Source organism: Diplotaxodon limnothrissa, linkage group LG6 (genome assembly GCF_057381915.1).
Source record: "Diplotaxodon limnothrissa isolate DT_005_m linkage group LG6, D_limnothrissa_male_GT1.1, whole genome shotgun sequence".
In the NCBI taxonomy this organism is placed as follows: Eukaryota; Metazoa; Chordata; class Actinopteri; order Cichliformes; family Cichlidae; genus Diplotaxodon; species Diplotaxodon limnothrissa.
The window spans coordinates 454,694-470,791 of NC_140601.1; the positions used below are offsets into that span (position 1 = coordinate 454,694).

At 45.4% G+C, this 16,098-nt stretch overlaps 1 protein-coding gene across 2 annotated transcripts; it reads left to right on the top strand.

Annotated features, from left to right (window-relative positions):
- Window positions 1–1,460: 1,460 nt before the first annotated feature.
- On the top strand, window positions 1,461–13,173 carry vps37c (VPS37C subunit of ESCRT-I). Of its 2 annotated transcripts, none has more exons than XM_085356684.1 (5): window positions 1,461–1,957; window positions 2,347–2,456; window positions 4,906–5,077; window positions 6,861–6,943; window positions 9,075–13,173. In XM_085356684.1, the coding sequence occupies exons 2-5, from the start codon at window positions 2,364–2,366 to the stop codon at window positions 9,789–9,791; spliced, it is 1,065 nt and encodes a 354-aa protein (XP_085212810.1). In that variant the 5' UTR covers window positions 1,461–1,957; window positions 2,347–2,363; the 3' UTR covers window positions 9,792–13,173. The 2 variants fall into 2 exon arrangements, with proteins under 2 accessions (XP_085212810.1, XP_085212811.1); XM_085356685.1 differs by having other exon boundaries at window positions 1,461–1,747.
- Window positions 13,174–16,098: the final 2,925 nt, after the last annotated feature.

Below are 16,098 nucleotides of genomic sequence, written 5' to 3' on the forward strand. Positions count from 1 at the left end.
GGATGTGGTGGGATGGGACATTTTGGCTTGTGCCTAACAAAGAAGGACAAAAGTGGCATTGAGTTCAATTAGTCATTCTAATTAGGTTTTATTTGGTTTTATTTAAGAAGGTATGTTCAGTCTGTTTTTTTTCTTTTGGCAAGTTCAGTGTTCAACAAATAGTTTCAGAAATGCAAATGAAGATGTTGCTTGAAGATGTTTCACCTCTCATCCGAGAAGCTTCTTCAGTTCTAAGGTCAAATGGTGGAGAGTCCCAGATATAAACCTAGTGGGAGTGACCCCCCACAGAGGGACAAAAGGACCCCCTGATGATCCTCTAATCGCCTGAGCCAAGGTGTGAAACTGGGTGTGGGTCCCAATCAGCCAGAGTTTCGGGTGTGTTCATTGTGAAACCTGGCCCCACCCTATCATGTGATTTCCTGAGGTCAGATGGCCCAGGATGTGAGTGGGCGTTAAGGCGTCTGGGAAGGATCTCAAAACTGGATTATAGATGGCAGAGAGTTGGTGTCGTAAACCCCGCCTCTGTTCAAAGATGGTCGCGCACAGTGGACATAGATGGCTTCTTTCACTCCTCTTTCAAACCATCTGTCCTCTCTGTCCAAAATGTGAACGTTGGCATCCTCGAAAGAGTTTCCTTTATCCTTAAGATGCAGATGGACTGCTGAGTCTTGCAGTTGCATGACGAACTCTGTATTCCTCGTCCACACGTAAACACAAAAAAGGAGTTTTAAAAAAATCTCCGTTTTCGGTGATTCGAAACGCCGTTTACGTTTTCAAAATCACCCGTGTAGGTGCGGACGCAGCGTAAAAGAGTTAGTAGTTTATTTTATTACTACCTGCAGATTACCTGTATTTAGTTAATTGTTTCCTAAATGTTTGAGGTGTGAAATAAACCGCAATGGAGCAAAATATGGGCGTGTGTGGTTAAAGGATGTGTTTGCGCGTGCATGTGCGCGCGCGGGGGTGGCGTGAACATTTTTCTTGTAAAACAAAGGGGGGCCTGGCAAAAAAGTTTGGGAACCACTGAGTTAGGAAAACATAACATTTGAAGACAAGTCTCGAAAAAGTACTACAATACGTTATTATTAGTATTAATAGCTATTACTGCTCACAAACCCGCCTGCAATACGAGCCAAATACGTGAGAGCTCGCTTTTATGGATTCAGTGGTGTTTTTGCCGCTGTGGAAAGTGGACATCACAGCAGAGGACGGAACATTACAGTCACGCAGGGGTTTCCCTTATATCAGCTGAGCACCGGACTGTACCATTACCCTGCCTTATGGGGGACACACTAGGGAAAACGGACACAGTTAAAATAATTACATCCAAGTGTGCCCAGAAATAATAATTATCGGGAAGCATTTATACATACAAACTTCGATGTAATTAAAGTTCACGAGCGCTGTATTCAGAATGTTCGGGATTTGTCCGAATACCACCCGCAATTCGTGTAGGCTTCCAAAAATGGCGGCGGTTTCTGTCAGTGTGGAGTGAAACTTTCCTATTTTCAGCGAAATTCTTCCTCCATTCTAGCATTTTGTCGACTGTAGTCGAGTGTTTATTAAAGTAGGCATCTTCGGAAGACACCGGCGTTTGACAGTCGTCGTCAGGACTGAGGGGGTGACTCTAAGCTCCGGTTTTGAGCACCAAATCGCTGAGCTTCCTTCGAAGTTGACGGTAGCTGAGTGCCTGACATTGCGATCATAGCGACTGTTGTCATCGTATCGCTTAGCGCCGAGCCGTCAGGTGAGATTGGACGTCGGTCGATTAGCAGTAGATAGCTTTGCGGCCAAAGGGCGTCGGAAACAAAGCGGTTGGTGTTTGTGTGTGTGGATCGAGCCGGGGCAGATTACAGATCCCGAGGACGTGTCACGTCACCTGTCAGTTGGAATAAATAGGTGCTGTTGGATGTCACCGCCACTCTGTGCCGCACTGAATTTGGTTTGCTAGCGTCGTGTAAGTACCGGCTCATTTTCACCCGTGTTCTCGCTTCACTGTGCGCCCAGACAGCTTGTTGTGTTTTGGGGCCTACAGTCACTTGCCTCCATATGTTTGTACTGCGCTTTTATTATGCTAGCTAGCTGTTAGCCGTCATTGGCTAATTTGTTGTATTATAATTTGTCTAATGGCATATTGCGGGAAAATAACTAAGTGCAGTTTTCATATATCGCCTACATCGTGGTGACTTTCTTTAGGGAACAGCAGCGAGGGACGTGGTTGGTGTTTTCTTGATTTTCCGGGCTGCCTCAGAGCGGCTCATGGCTGCTCGGAGATTGTAAATGTCAACTTTCTGTCTCTAACGAGCGTTTCTAATGTCTCTTTCCTGATTTGTTTATGTTGGACAGCCATCCTGGCAAATCAAATGGAGAAGCTTCAGGACCTCAGCCAATCAGAGCTACAGGAGCTCCTGGACAGTCCGGAGAGGGTGGAATCGATGGCTCTGGAGTCCGATGAGGTGAAACTGGTGCTTCATTCTTCTTCCCCTTTGTCGAAACGCCGATTAAATTCCCTTAATGAGAAGTCAGGAGTTTGATTATGTGGCATTGCAGTGACCCTACAACCGGTTTCTAATTTAAATCTCAAACGGTCTATAAAGTCTTTCTGCCAAGGTTACATCAGCTCAGTGAAAAGTGACAAAGACGAGGCGGTCAGTGGGAAGCATTTTAGTTTTAAATGTTCAGTAGTTGTGTGGTACTTTTCTTCTTCAAAATAATAAAGTTAGGAGTTATTATAATTGTCCTAGAAGTGAGCAAATAGGGATTTGCCTTTGTCCCTGTAACCTTTGCTTTGTTTGCAGTCATGCAAAATTGTTGAGTTGTTCCGAGGAACTTCGTGTCCTTCATCACCTCCTATTTCAAATGACTGACTCATGTCCCCTTATCTCTGAGCTGGTTCAAACTGAGTCCAGAATACTTCAGGTGTTTTGTTTTGTGAAAGTGTTCTGATGATTTCAAATGTTGGCAGATCTCCTGAAATCATTAGGTTAGATACTGACATTGAACTGCTGATTTGACACAAGCTTGCAGAAACCTGAGCTACTCAAGGTGAACAGAGACAACACAGTCACCTGTGAGAGGAGTCTCAGTGGTTTATCTGCCATTTCTTCATTTGTCATCCAGTTTAATCCGATTTTTAAGGACTGAGTGCACGCCAAGACAGAGCAGGGTTTCAGGTTAAAGCTTGTAGAGAGTCACTTTGTCGGTTGTCACGCTGTGTTAAGTTTTCATAACTTCAACTGGGAGGAATGGGAAGAAATGACGTGCTTTGTGGCATGCTGCTAGCAACAAAGTGCCTGAAGATGACATTTCTAACTTTGCTAAGCTGCCTGTTGTGTGCAGACACAATACTGGTTCATCCCTTGAGTGAGCCGATTTTTCTGCTTGAGTGATTTATAGGTCAGAGTTAGGTGGCTTAACAAACCAAATAACATTCCCCTGAACATGATCAGGTACAAGTACTGAAAACAGCCAGTGTCCAAAGAAAAGCCTGAGAACTGTTGCTCACTTTGAAAATGACGCGTCTGACTGCGTGGAAGCAAAATGGAAAGAAATGAGGTGAAGGCTTTTTGGGCAACTCTTTATGCCAGCCTGACCGCAGTGACACTTTCAAACATGCTGCTAATCCCAGAGGCCAACAGACGTTTTCCACTGACGAATGTGTAATATTGAGTCAGTAAATAATGACGCTGCGACACAGTTTCCTTTGAGTTCTAGTCGTCTCATATTAAGACTGTTGTGAAAGTCGTGTGATGTTTTTGGGGTCGTAATCGTGGAAAAAATGTCCCCATAGCTGTATATGTGCGTCACAAAATAATAAACATTATGTACTCACGCATGAAAAACAGCAGTCAGATAAAACTGATGAGCTGTGCAGAGAGCGGACAGACAGCAGAGCTGTCCCACTGATGCCACCAAAGTCCAGTCCAGGGCCGGATCCTGGTCTTGACTTGACTGAACGCAGCGTTAGGAACGTTGTTCAGCTGTTTCACATCGCAGGGCTGTACACACAAAGACACAGGCTCGTGTTAAAACTGTAAAGATATGAATGAATGAATGAATGAATGAATGAATGCTTTATTGGCCATATGCAGGTTGCCCCACAGAGGAATAGGACCCCCCCCGACTTACACACACAACAACAAGACATCACATGGGAATACAGTCGGAGACCGGCAGCGTTGAGAGAATAACACTGAAAAAATTACACAACATTGGGAAAAGTACAAGAGGAAAAAAAGAGACCTCTTCACACGCTGGGCAACCTATGGGAGGACAGCATGAGAACAGGAAACAAAAAAACTCCTCTGCACAGAGAGCACATTAATGTCCACATCACAACATCAGAGCACATGACAAGCCACAGGGGATGGATAGGGGGTGGGGGGTGATTCGAAGGAACACAGCAGTCGTCCTGCACCATGCTATCATTTCAGCGCGGCACGCAGACCCGCTGCCTTCCCCCGCAGGAACAAGCATCGAAGGCGTTTGGAAGGGAGGGGGATGAGTGCCTCAGCTGTGACGCGTACTCACAGTACAGGAACAGGACACGCACACACTTATGTCAGCCTAACAAACTTATTAACTGCAGTTATTTTACACGCCAAGAACAAGATGGAGAATCCGGCTCGTTTGCAGCACACACGAGGCTCCTGTGTTAGTCGCTGTGGTTGCAGTAGTGCTTTTGATATGACTCTATGTTCTACACGAGGAGAATCTGCTGACATCCTTCCACCAAGTCAGTCCATCGTTCGGTCTTTTAGAGAAGACTGCTGAGGCTTACTAAACGCCACATTTCAGTACTTGTATATGTGGTGATGCAGACACACTGAAGGATCTACACAGACACGTGTTTGATGCCGACACTTAAAGTTATAATTCCCATTGCATCACATGCTTTTGTTTCAGATCCAGAACATCCAGCTGGAGAGAGAAATGGCTTTGGCATCAAATCGCAGCCTGGCTGAGCAAAACCTGGACATGAAGCCTCGCTTGGAGTCGCAGAAGGAGCTGCTGGTGGAGAGATATTCTCAACTAGAGGCAGTCAGAGAAACCTATAGACAGCACTGCTCCCTGAAAGGTAGGGGGAGGGATGAACACTGCACACTACTGACTGCACCTGACTCACTGTGTCACTGAGTGAGTTTTCATCACGTGCGATGATCACATAAAAGCCACTGATTGTCAAAAAAGGTTAAAGTAGATTTGTCTTTTTGGACGTTGACTATAAATGTCTGAAATGGGAACTGGACTGATTCACGTACAGCACTCTTCTACTCTCTCTGAGCTCTTACTACAACATTCACACACACTCACACTCTGATGGATGAACTTGAACCTGGTTGAGTATCTTGGCGTGCAGACTGCAGGAGGCAGCGATCGAACTACCGACCTTCTGGTTAGTAAGTGACCTGAAGTGTCACTCAGAAGCGTTTCTTTGTTTTTCACCTGATGGGGTGTTGTTGTCAAACTGCTCCTATTTTTCCGTCTGTTATAGGACTTTCTTTTTTTACATAGGTACACTTGGTGTCATTTTACACATTTATTTCTGAAAATGTCAGAGCCGTGCATCATTTACTACAGCAGCGTTTCTTTATCATTTAATGTGTAGTTAAACGCACAAAGGGGAGTGTCACTGGTCGGGGTCAGGCGATGATGTAAAGTGAGTTTGACATCTACTAAAATTAAAGTCTCAGATGACTCTGAATCCCGGTGACCTTGACCTCAAAATGAGAGGTCAGCCTTTCTGAAAAGAGTTTTACATTTATACCACAGGTGCTCCTAGTATGAGGCTGGCAGTGCCAGTGCCCTGGGTGTGGTAGTAGTACACACAGTGTGGGCACTGGACCCATCCCTCACCGTGGCCCCTGAAAGCCTTGCTTTATGTGACTCAGGATTTTATTATTTCTCTTCTGCATCTGTATGTTTGAAGTGCCTTTGGAGAAGATACCCCAGGTACTCTTTCATGCATCCATCTAGGTTTGCATGTGAGGCTGTTAAATGTGTTCATGGATGCAGCTCAAAGTTCAAATGTCCTTGAAGTGTTAGGTGAGAGTGAAAAACACCATATAAACGCCAGCCATGTACCATGGGCCAAACTAAGACTGGGTGGGACGAACCTCATGGACCTGATAGTCAGACGGAGTTTCGAGAGTGAGTCGGTAATAAACAGTCACCTCAGTGAAGGAAGGTTCCCAGTTCGAACCTGTTGAAAAACCTGCTTGGCAGGTTAGCTGGTGATTTGACAGTGGCTCATTGTGCGACAGTACATGGTTATCTGTGTCTGTGTTTAAAAACAGAGGGAGCGCCAGCTTCAGAGAGCTGAGTCTTTATGTGCCCAATACATACAAATCCTAATAAACTGGCACCAGATGAATGTGCAGTGTTGCAGTGAGTCGTAGTTCTTCCTCCACCGCTGTGCAGGTGGAGCTGCCAGATAGATGGATCGATACATGAGGGGACCATGGCAGTATTGAGTCTGTGTACAGCCACCGAGCCAGAGTGAGCGAGGCACTGTGTGTAAAATGGTTCGTTCAGAATGTGTATAAACCCTCTTGATTCAAAGCTGAAAGTGTGCACTTCAGCACCGTTATTGAACGTTCGTTTGGAAACAGTCTGCAGAATCTCTGTCCTTAGCAGCTGGACTTGTACCTGTGCAGCCCACCCAGGTAAAGTCTATTTGTGGGACACACAGGTGGGAATTTCCCAGCATGCCTCTCAGTTTGCCTGTGTTTTTAATCCATTATAATAATGTGAGTCCACAGCTCTCATCAGTCTGAGCGTTTATCTGAGCGTTTAATGTTTCCATCATCAGACACGCCCAGGCTCATACTCGGTCTCTTTCTAACTCTTGCTCCCCTCAGATGGCATGGCAGGTCAGGTGTCTCCAGAAGCGCTGTTCTCAAGACTACAGACAGAGGGCAGCAAAACAGAAGAAGAGTCAGAGGTCAGTGTTCGACTGTCAAACATGTTGCAGGTGCATCGTTTAACGTAAAGGCAGACGCGTCAATGTTTTTAACGTGGGCTCAGCATGTTCAGGTAATATGAGCGAAAGGCAACAGTTTAAAGTTGGGTTCTAAACGCCGACGATCACGAATAGATTAAAGAGTTTCCTGAAGATGGGATGTGTTGTTTCCTATGAGTCTCTGCATGCATGCAGACATGACAGCGTGGTGGAAGTCAGTGTGTGGGCTCAGGAGCAGCGTTTCCTGCTTCACCCACTAATGCATGTACCATTCGATGAAACACTGATGAGTTTTAAGTTGGATTTTTGAGGCTGTTTCAGATTAACTGGACTGTTCTGTGGTCTGACCAATCAAAATTATTTTTGATGCCGCCATCTCTGAGATTGAGCAGACAGACAACCTGGTATGATATCATTACACGATGCATTCTGTAGCCATGATTGGCTGTGCGTTAGTGCACATGGTACGGTGAATTTGCTCCTGAGTGAAGAGCCCATTAATGCTGACACATCAATGCAGGTTTTGGAATCACACAAATCACCATCAGATGATGTCTTTGGTTCAGAAGGTCTCAGCCTGTGAACGTCTACGCCAGTGTAAAGTTAGTTTCTCTTCATAAAAATTTATGGATGCATCAGAAAGCAACGTGGAGTTAGTTTCTTGCCCGAGGATATTTGGCATGCAGACTGGGATCAAACCACCAACCATCTGGTTAGTAGGTGACCTGCTCTGCCAGCTGAGCTGCAGCCACAGGTGTCAGGATGTGGTCAGCTTTCACTGAAGTGATCAGACAAAAGCTGGGAACGCTTTGTTGTCCCCGTGGAAGAGCGTCTGAGCTGCTGCCTATGGTACCCACCCCCTGAAAAGCAGCGATGGATGGGTGAGCTGGGATTCTACTTCCCACGAGCTCACTATGCTCCAGTCAGATGTGACTGACGTAAACGTCACCATCAGGCAGCGAGCGTGAGGGTCCACGTGACCTCCTGATGACTCTGCTCCTCCTCTTTACTCAGCCACACTCACTGATGCCTGTAAATATGCGACCCACCTGTTTGTGACAGCATGGTGGACACTAGGGTTGGGCGATATATTTACGCATGCGCAGGCTTTGTGATGGGCGGAGCAATGTAATTATGCACGGACTGATTTGCGTGTTTACAACACAGAAGTCCAAACATGGACGAACTCATTTCCAAAAACAATTATGGCTGTCAGCGTTAACGCTGCATTAACGTGATTAACGCCATTAAAATCTGGAGCGCAGAACGAACGAACTTTGGACAAACTGCCCAAAATACGCTGACAGAGACATTTCAGAGATTTTGACTGTCTGTCATGCAATCGTGTTTGTCGTGATGACCCCTCATTGACTCGCCAATCACCAATTTGGGATGAAAAAGGTAAACCTAAGGATGTAACCACAGCGGTGTGTCACTCGTGCAGACGTATAGTGTGAGCAAAGTCCTCAAACACGACTAACTTAGAGGAGCATGCACGCGTCCACCATCCAGCTGAGTGTGTTAGGCTGTCACCAGCTTCTGCAGCTCCAACAAGCATCTGAGTGCCCTGTGAGGAGGGGCATCGCAGATGAAAGAGGGTGTTGTTAAAACAGCGCTATTATTTGTATTTCTGTTGACTGCTTCTATTAGCTACATTATTATTAGCAAACCTACTCATGGGCTCAGTCTATCGGCGATAGTCAGTATATTCGTCCAGTCGCCCGAACAGCTCGTGTCTCCGTGCTGTGTTTTGGATTAGTTGCTTCATTCATCAGGAAATTCAACTAAAGACTAGCTGGACTAAGTGCGCCCCTGGGCACACTGTGTTATCTAGTTGGGCAGCTCAGCAGTGCAGACCTATCCGAACTAGAAATGCTTTTACTTTGAAGGATTTTGCACTTCCTTTAACAGCGGCTGCTGTTTATCTGGGCTGTGGCAGGCTGTGGGCTTGTTTTCAGGGTGCCGTCACATTGTGCAGGTTGTGAAGCAGTGGGTCCCACCCCGCAGCACATCATTAGTCTGTGGCTACTACAAGTAATTTGACCTTAGAGGTAGTTTGATACCTGCTCAGCAGTAAGCACCGCTCATTTGTCTTACCTGTCTCGTCCCGCAGGCTCTAGCAGATGAGTTTCTGGAGGGATCTCTTCCGCTGGACTCCTTCCTCGACCGATTCCTCTCCCTGCGCTCACTCGCTCACAAAAGACGCGTACGGATAGAGAAACTCCAAGAAATCCTGCGACAGAGGAGCGAGGGCAATGCCACCGCCATGACGTCGTCAGCATGCCTGAAAGAGGACTCTGCCACCCCGCTGTCACCGTGGGATCAACAGACAACAACAGCAACGACGACGAATCAACAGCAGCCGAGTTCCAAACCTCAGAACGCCTCTCAGCCCGTGTCCTCGTCTGCAGGGGGCTCATCTGGGCTCCCCTACAGTCCGTACCCCGTGTCGGGCCCTACTCCTCCTGCTGTAGTGGCAGCAGCAGGTTCTGTTCCAGCCAATGCCCCGTCACAGTTCCCTCCTTACCCAGGTCCCACTTCAGCTTTCCCTCCGGCAGGGAGCTACTCTGGCCCTAGCCCCCCTTTTGGGCCTCCAGCTTCGGCCAGCTGCCCTTACCCGGCCCAGCCCTCCTTTCCTTCGCCACATCCGGGCTCAGCATTTGGCCAGTACACCCCGAGCCACGCTCAGAGTGGCCCTGCGCCCTACCCGGCCTCCTACAGCTACGGGGGCTACAGCTACCCATCTGGGCCAGCCTATTCCAATTCTCAGTCAGCAACAGGGAGACCCATGTACAGACCGGGATATGGAGTTCCACAGCCGTACTCCTGAAAGCACTGCTGCTCCGCTGTCTCTCTTCTTCTTAAATCTTTCCTCCTTTGCTGTCTCACCATTTTCTCTTCCCTCACTCCTGCTCTCCTCGCCCTGTCCTTTCTCCGATGCTCCCAGACTCAAGAGGTCTCTCGCTTTACTTTGTTGCACTATTTCTCTAATATCAGTCTGTCTCTGTTTATTTCTTTGCCCTTCCTTTGTCGACCCACCAACTCCCCCTACTCTGGTCTCAGGTTGTTGCGTTTGTGTTTAAGCGTTCAAACACTGTCTCTGGCTCACTCACCTTCTTCCTTCTGCACATCGTTGTCTCCTCCCTCCTCTTCCATGTCATTTGTGTGTGTGTGTGTGTGTGTGTGTGTGTGTTGCTGTTTGGCAATCAGAAAGTCCTTATAGACACAAGTGCACTCCCCCTTATGACAAATACATGGCAAGAATCACACTCTGTGACAGTGTCCCCATCCCCTGCCATAGTCTGTGTGGTTCACATTGTTTTCTGTGAGCACCGACGAGATATGGAAGCTTTATGTTCTGCTTTGATGACCTCTGGGCGTAAATGATGCCATTAAAAAGGAGAAGGCCGGTACACAGTACGATTCTTACATGAAGTTAAAGTGCAGGGTTTGAAGTTCCCATATTCTTATCTGTAGCTGCCCGGATATTCAGCTCTTCCAGTTGCAAGCGAATGTGAACGCGGCCACTTTGTTTCCTTTAACCAAAGAAACTTCTGCTGATGACACTGCTTTCATTCCTCTTCCTTTCATTAGTGTTGGACAGAGGAAGCAAACTGCAGCAAGAGATGTCACAGTACTACGTTTGTAGTAGTGCACACCAATGCCAGTAGCAGATACCAGAGTAGAAACAGCCGGTGACTATCTCAACAGCAGCAGCAGTGTGCGCACTGCCCCTTTAAAACAAGAGCCCACCGTGTGTAACCTACAGTACACTACACAGAAAATACCACGTGTATTTCCAGGTCACAGTACATGTACAGCATTTGGAAGCTACTGTAAGCATTGGTGCTGCGACGTCCCCAGCTGCAGCTGTGTCAGCAGCTTCTCCTCTCAGCCCTGCTTAAAGCACTCGAAGAGGAAACAGGCAGACTTGGAAAATTCTTCAGATTCCTGATCCCGACTGTGATGTCCTTTCCTACTTTTCTGTAAAGTCAACAAACATGTCTGTTTCTGTGAGTGGAAGCCTAGCTGGAGACGACTCACAGGGCACTAGCTGGAGAACCGACACTGTAGGCAGGTTTCTGGTTTTCTCCACACATCTTCACGATCTTTTGTTTTGTATTTTTCCAATAAGTAATTCAAAGGGAAACCCAGGAAGGGTCGCTTGTCAGAACGGTCACACTCATGATTTCCTTATAAGCATGTTTTATCGTGGAGAAGCTGACACAAAGGGATTAGTTGGTGTCACTCATGTTGCTGTGTGCTCCCTGCACCTCTCTGATTGGTCCACGGAGGCTCTCCAAAGTCAAGCTTTGTGTTGGCTTCAAACACTTTGGCACTGCAGACCATCGTAGGTGAGGTGGAGGTGTTGAAGGGAATTTAGTATGTGTGTATTTTTAAACTGAAGTGCCAACATTGTGACAGGCAAACGCGTAAATCTCACATTTCTTTGGTGACGAGCTGTACCTTACATCCCTCCAAGTGATTGAACTGAATCTAAAGTGATCTGGCACTCAGAAATACTGCACCGCTAGAAAGCTCCAGAAAGCTGCATTAGTGAAGCGAGCTCAGAGTTCAGGCGACTGAATGATGATGATGATGATGATGTTAAAGAGGGGGAGGAATCCCGGTGTGGTTGTGCAGCGGAGAGCGGTGTGCAGAAATCCTTTTTGTTTCAGTGCATGTCAGACACGCAAAGAGCAAAGTTGAACCTGCTGTTAATCAAAACACGGTAAATCTGTACCTGAAGACGGGCTGTGCAGGCTTCAGCTGAGAGCTGGCTAATGCTAGGGCGAGCACTGTGCGGATACATTCAGTCATTATCGTAGTAGCCAGTGTGAGCCACGCTTCTTCAGATGTTACATGATTTAGAAGAAGTTGGATATCAGCTGACTTCCCTGCCAAGGTCAAAGATCACCTCTTCCTGCTTTAAGAGCTGTCGCTAAGACTGCTAGCACAAAGGCTTTCACAGTGGCAGTAGCAGGTGTTCAGTCAGTCAGCAAACAGTCACTGTACACTCAGTCACACAGAGGTTTCTGTGGTGTTTGGAGAGGTCATTTATTTTTTATTTAACCAGGTTAGTATAACCATCCTCTGTTCCTCTGCCTGTCTGAAAGAGCCTGTGATGGACGGCTGGCTGTCAGAAAGAAAGCAGAAGTGTAAAGTGGCTCGCTGTGGTGAAGGAGCACATGCTCCACCACAGACACGAGCATCAGACTCGCTGTAAGGTCTGCTGGAAACAAAGATGGAAGGGTCGCTCTTCTGAACAGGGAGGGAGTCTGATGAAACTCACTCGTGTACCGTCTGCACATAGAAAACACTTAGAGGCACAGGTACAGTCAGCTGTTGCGTGTAACTGACCTGTCTGTTACTAGCCACAGAGCGCTAAGCCACAGCAGTAAGGTTCTATTTATAAACCGCTCGCTCACCGTGCTGATGTCTGTCACAGAGCAAAGACACTGAAGGAAAGAGACCAGCATTAGCTCCTCTGCAGGAACCAGGTACCCCGAGGGCAGTGACTGCAAATGTACTTTAGACCTTTCATGGCAGTAGTCGATGTAATTGGCAGTTCACTGTTTGCTTTTCCTGGTTTACGATTACTGCCAACTCTGAATTGATTAATGCTTGATAGAAACTAACATATAAACAAATATTTCAGCATTAGGTGAATTAGTCTTTTATAAAGGGTGCCTTACTCCTCACAGGTAAATGTGGGCTGTAGCTGACAGAGTGCATGTGATGGCTCACCTGAATCCAGCTCTCAGTACCTCAGATGTCCACACAGTGGCACCAGCTGACAGACTGGCGCCGTCTGATTGGATGAGAGCTGACGCTGCACCTCTCTTGGTGCTAACGTCGCCCTCTGGTGTTACCTGTGGAGTCTTACTGCACACACACACAGCAGATGTCTCGCTGGTTTCAGTTGGTTTTACGTGAACACGAGTAGGTGACGACTTCACATAGAGATGCTGCAATAACCCGAGCATGACGAGCTTTCACATACGATAAAGACATGACGGTGGTGGATTTGTCCTGAGGACTTCAGTGTTGTTAGGAAAAATGACGACAACAATAATAATAGTTTTACAGTGTTTTAGAACAAGCACAAGGCAGATGTCTTAATATAGTTAGCATTAATATTCTGGAGGGAAATATCAGATTGATTTAATGGTTCTGATCTGGAGGGATTCTATTACTGATGATGTAGATGGAAAAAGAGAAAATGTTTTCTTTCTTGTTTTGGTTGTGAATAATTAAACAAGTTGATTTGAAGTAAAATGCTCAGAGTCTTTATTACGTTAGGATTCATGGAGTCATACTGCTATAAAAATGATTTGTGTGAGGTGCATCGAGTCATGAAAATGAATCTTAAATGTTATCAAAACCTTCACTCATCAAAGTTAGGTGTGTAAAGTTCTCTAATACCAAGAAAACCCGGTTTTAACTGGATCAATGAGGAGCCACTGATATCAAGACAAGGAAGCTCCTTACATGAGTGGAGGGCTTCACACCAGGACCATGAGACTGCACGCTACATGGAAGGAAGGAGGCCGAGGACTGGAGAGCATCCGGGATGGAAACACAAACGCAGGACGATGGCGTCCAATGGTAGCGTGCTTACTTACAGCAGAAAACTGGGAACGAAGGAGAGGAGGCATCGTGGAAGGACGTAAGACTCCACAGCATGCACCACTCACAGACAGCGGCTGGACTCAGGACGCCAGAGCCTCCTCAGGTATTTTAAGGATGTACTTCACAAGTTTCCCTTTTTAGCACTTTGGGATTCACCTTGTTGGTGTAAAATTATTATTTTATGGCTGTCAAAGTGTTTTCTTTCATTTCTCACAGACTCGAGTACAGAAATGGGAGCACATGGTGTGTTTTTTGACAAAGTTACTAAAGATTTAAGATTTAAAAATGGTACATGGTGCAGTTTTCATGCTTGAATGATTCATAGATCAGTGTCAATGTGCAAAAAATCATTCTTCTGATCATGTCTGAGGAACTAATATGTCAATAAATGTCACATCTTTCACTTCAGTAGTCCACGTGCTGCACTTGTTACAGTGTGTTGTGATATACCATGATATTGATTTGAGACATTACGGTTTTTCAAAGACTTTTTCATTTACAATTCCTTTTAGATGGGTCAGTGAGTTTTGTTGTATACGCTGCAAACACTATTCCCAAACATCACGTTCTTGCCTGAGAGACTGATACGAGCTCGTGGATGTGCTGTGGTTGATGGTTTGTGAAGCTCATGACGCCAGCTCCTGTGAGGGGAAAACGCGCAGACATTTGGGAAATTCAGTGCAGAGAGGAGTAGGAGTTGAAAGTTGTGGGGGTTTTGTCGTATCTACGGCGCCGTAAACCAGAGGTGGAGAATGAGAGAAAACGAGAGTGACGAAGGTGACGGAGTAAAGTAGTGTGCAAAGTCCACGCCGAGATGAATCAACAACACAAGATATTTTTGTTTGTCACAGACCCAGAGGATGATGTATGAGTTCACTTAGTCACAGTTCCTGCACAAACTTGTCATCTTGTGGTGTCGTAATTTATGCTCGGATCTTTGCACATGGTGAAGTCTAAGGAAACGCTAATCTGCTGCTAACATGACAGCACGCACACAGGGCCTCCAGATCCTGCTGTGGGATCAAATGTACATGTTTTTGTCACATGTATACAACACATCATTGTTTAAAAAGCCGCAGTGATTATAGCACGTTACACACCACGTCTCACTTTCTACTATGTGAATCTAACATTCACACTCTGATGAAATCATTTTAGCATAGGATCAAACCACCAACCGTCCCGTCAGCAGATGAGTAGCTCGAGCTCCTGAGCTACAGCCACCCGTCCCTCCCTGTACTGTTTATGTTATATGAATTCTTACTTTGGAACATTGTAACTGCTTCATGTCTTGTACTGAAAAGATCTCTGACAATGTGCTTGATATTTACGCTCTGCAGCTGTAGCTCGCTGTAAGCAGCACAGTTCTTGTGTTTCCCCAGTGCATCAGATTACAGCGTGTTACCTGAGAGCTCACTGTTATTTTTATATATATATATATATATATATATATATATATATATATAAAAATAAGTAAACACATAATATTTATCATAACCTGGTATAAACATCTTAATTTGTCATGTCTGAAAACGTTTACATTCATGAACCCAAACAGCCAACTCGATGCTCGGCTCTGCTCCAGCAGCCAAACTGTATTCCCCCCCAGTCTGTGTCTGCACACAGCACGGCAAACTGAGTGTGTGCTGACACATACTGTCTGAGTGTGCCGTATTTTGTGTTACAACTTTGTATTAAGTTTGTTTTCTTGTCTTTACGTTTTGCTAATAACATGGCTGCACTGCTTTTATTCTTCTTCATGCTGCAGCGTCCCTTTGAAGGGTGACGATGAACGACTCTCAGCACCAACTTTATTTATTAAGCACTTTAAAATCAAACGTGCTAAACATAGACAAATAACATAAACAGAAAATAAAATCAAACATGTTAAAAATAGAGAATTTAAAAAAAGCCAACACTTGATTTTACTCGAATATATATTTTTATTATTGTTTGTTTAATTTAAGACAAAAAAAAAATTAAATGAATGAGAGGTAAAACTTGAGGGGGTAGGGACAAATAAGTAAATACTTCAGCCTACTCCTTTTCAAACAAATAATGGAATGATATTTTGTAATGATTGTGAAGGCACCTGTTTGAAATGTTTGAAGTAAAAATGAGCTGAACTGAAATTTATTTATATAGCACATTACCAACAGGCTGCACAAATCGCTTTACAATGTGAAATACCACTACAACAAATAAATGCACAACAAAGATGCAGAGAAGAAAAAATAAAAAATGAATAAATATGCTGTGTGAATTTTAGAGGTCATGTGACTTTATGCTGTGTTATAAGAATTTAAACTTATCTTAAAACTGCTGTAAGCCTGTTATACATTCGATTATCTACAATGTGCAGTATCGTGTATAATACGATATTGATTTTATTTTGAGCATTGTTTAATGTGGGAGGTGCAGAAACGCAGCCATCCTGGCCGCACAGAGTTTGTGTCCTCACGCTAATCCCACTTTATTCAGGAGTAATGTGTTGTGTAAATTTT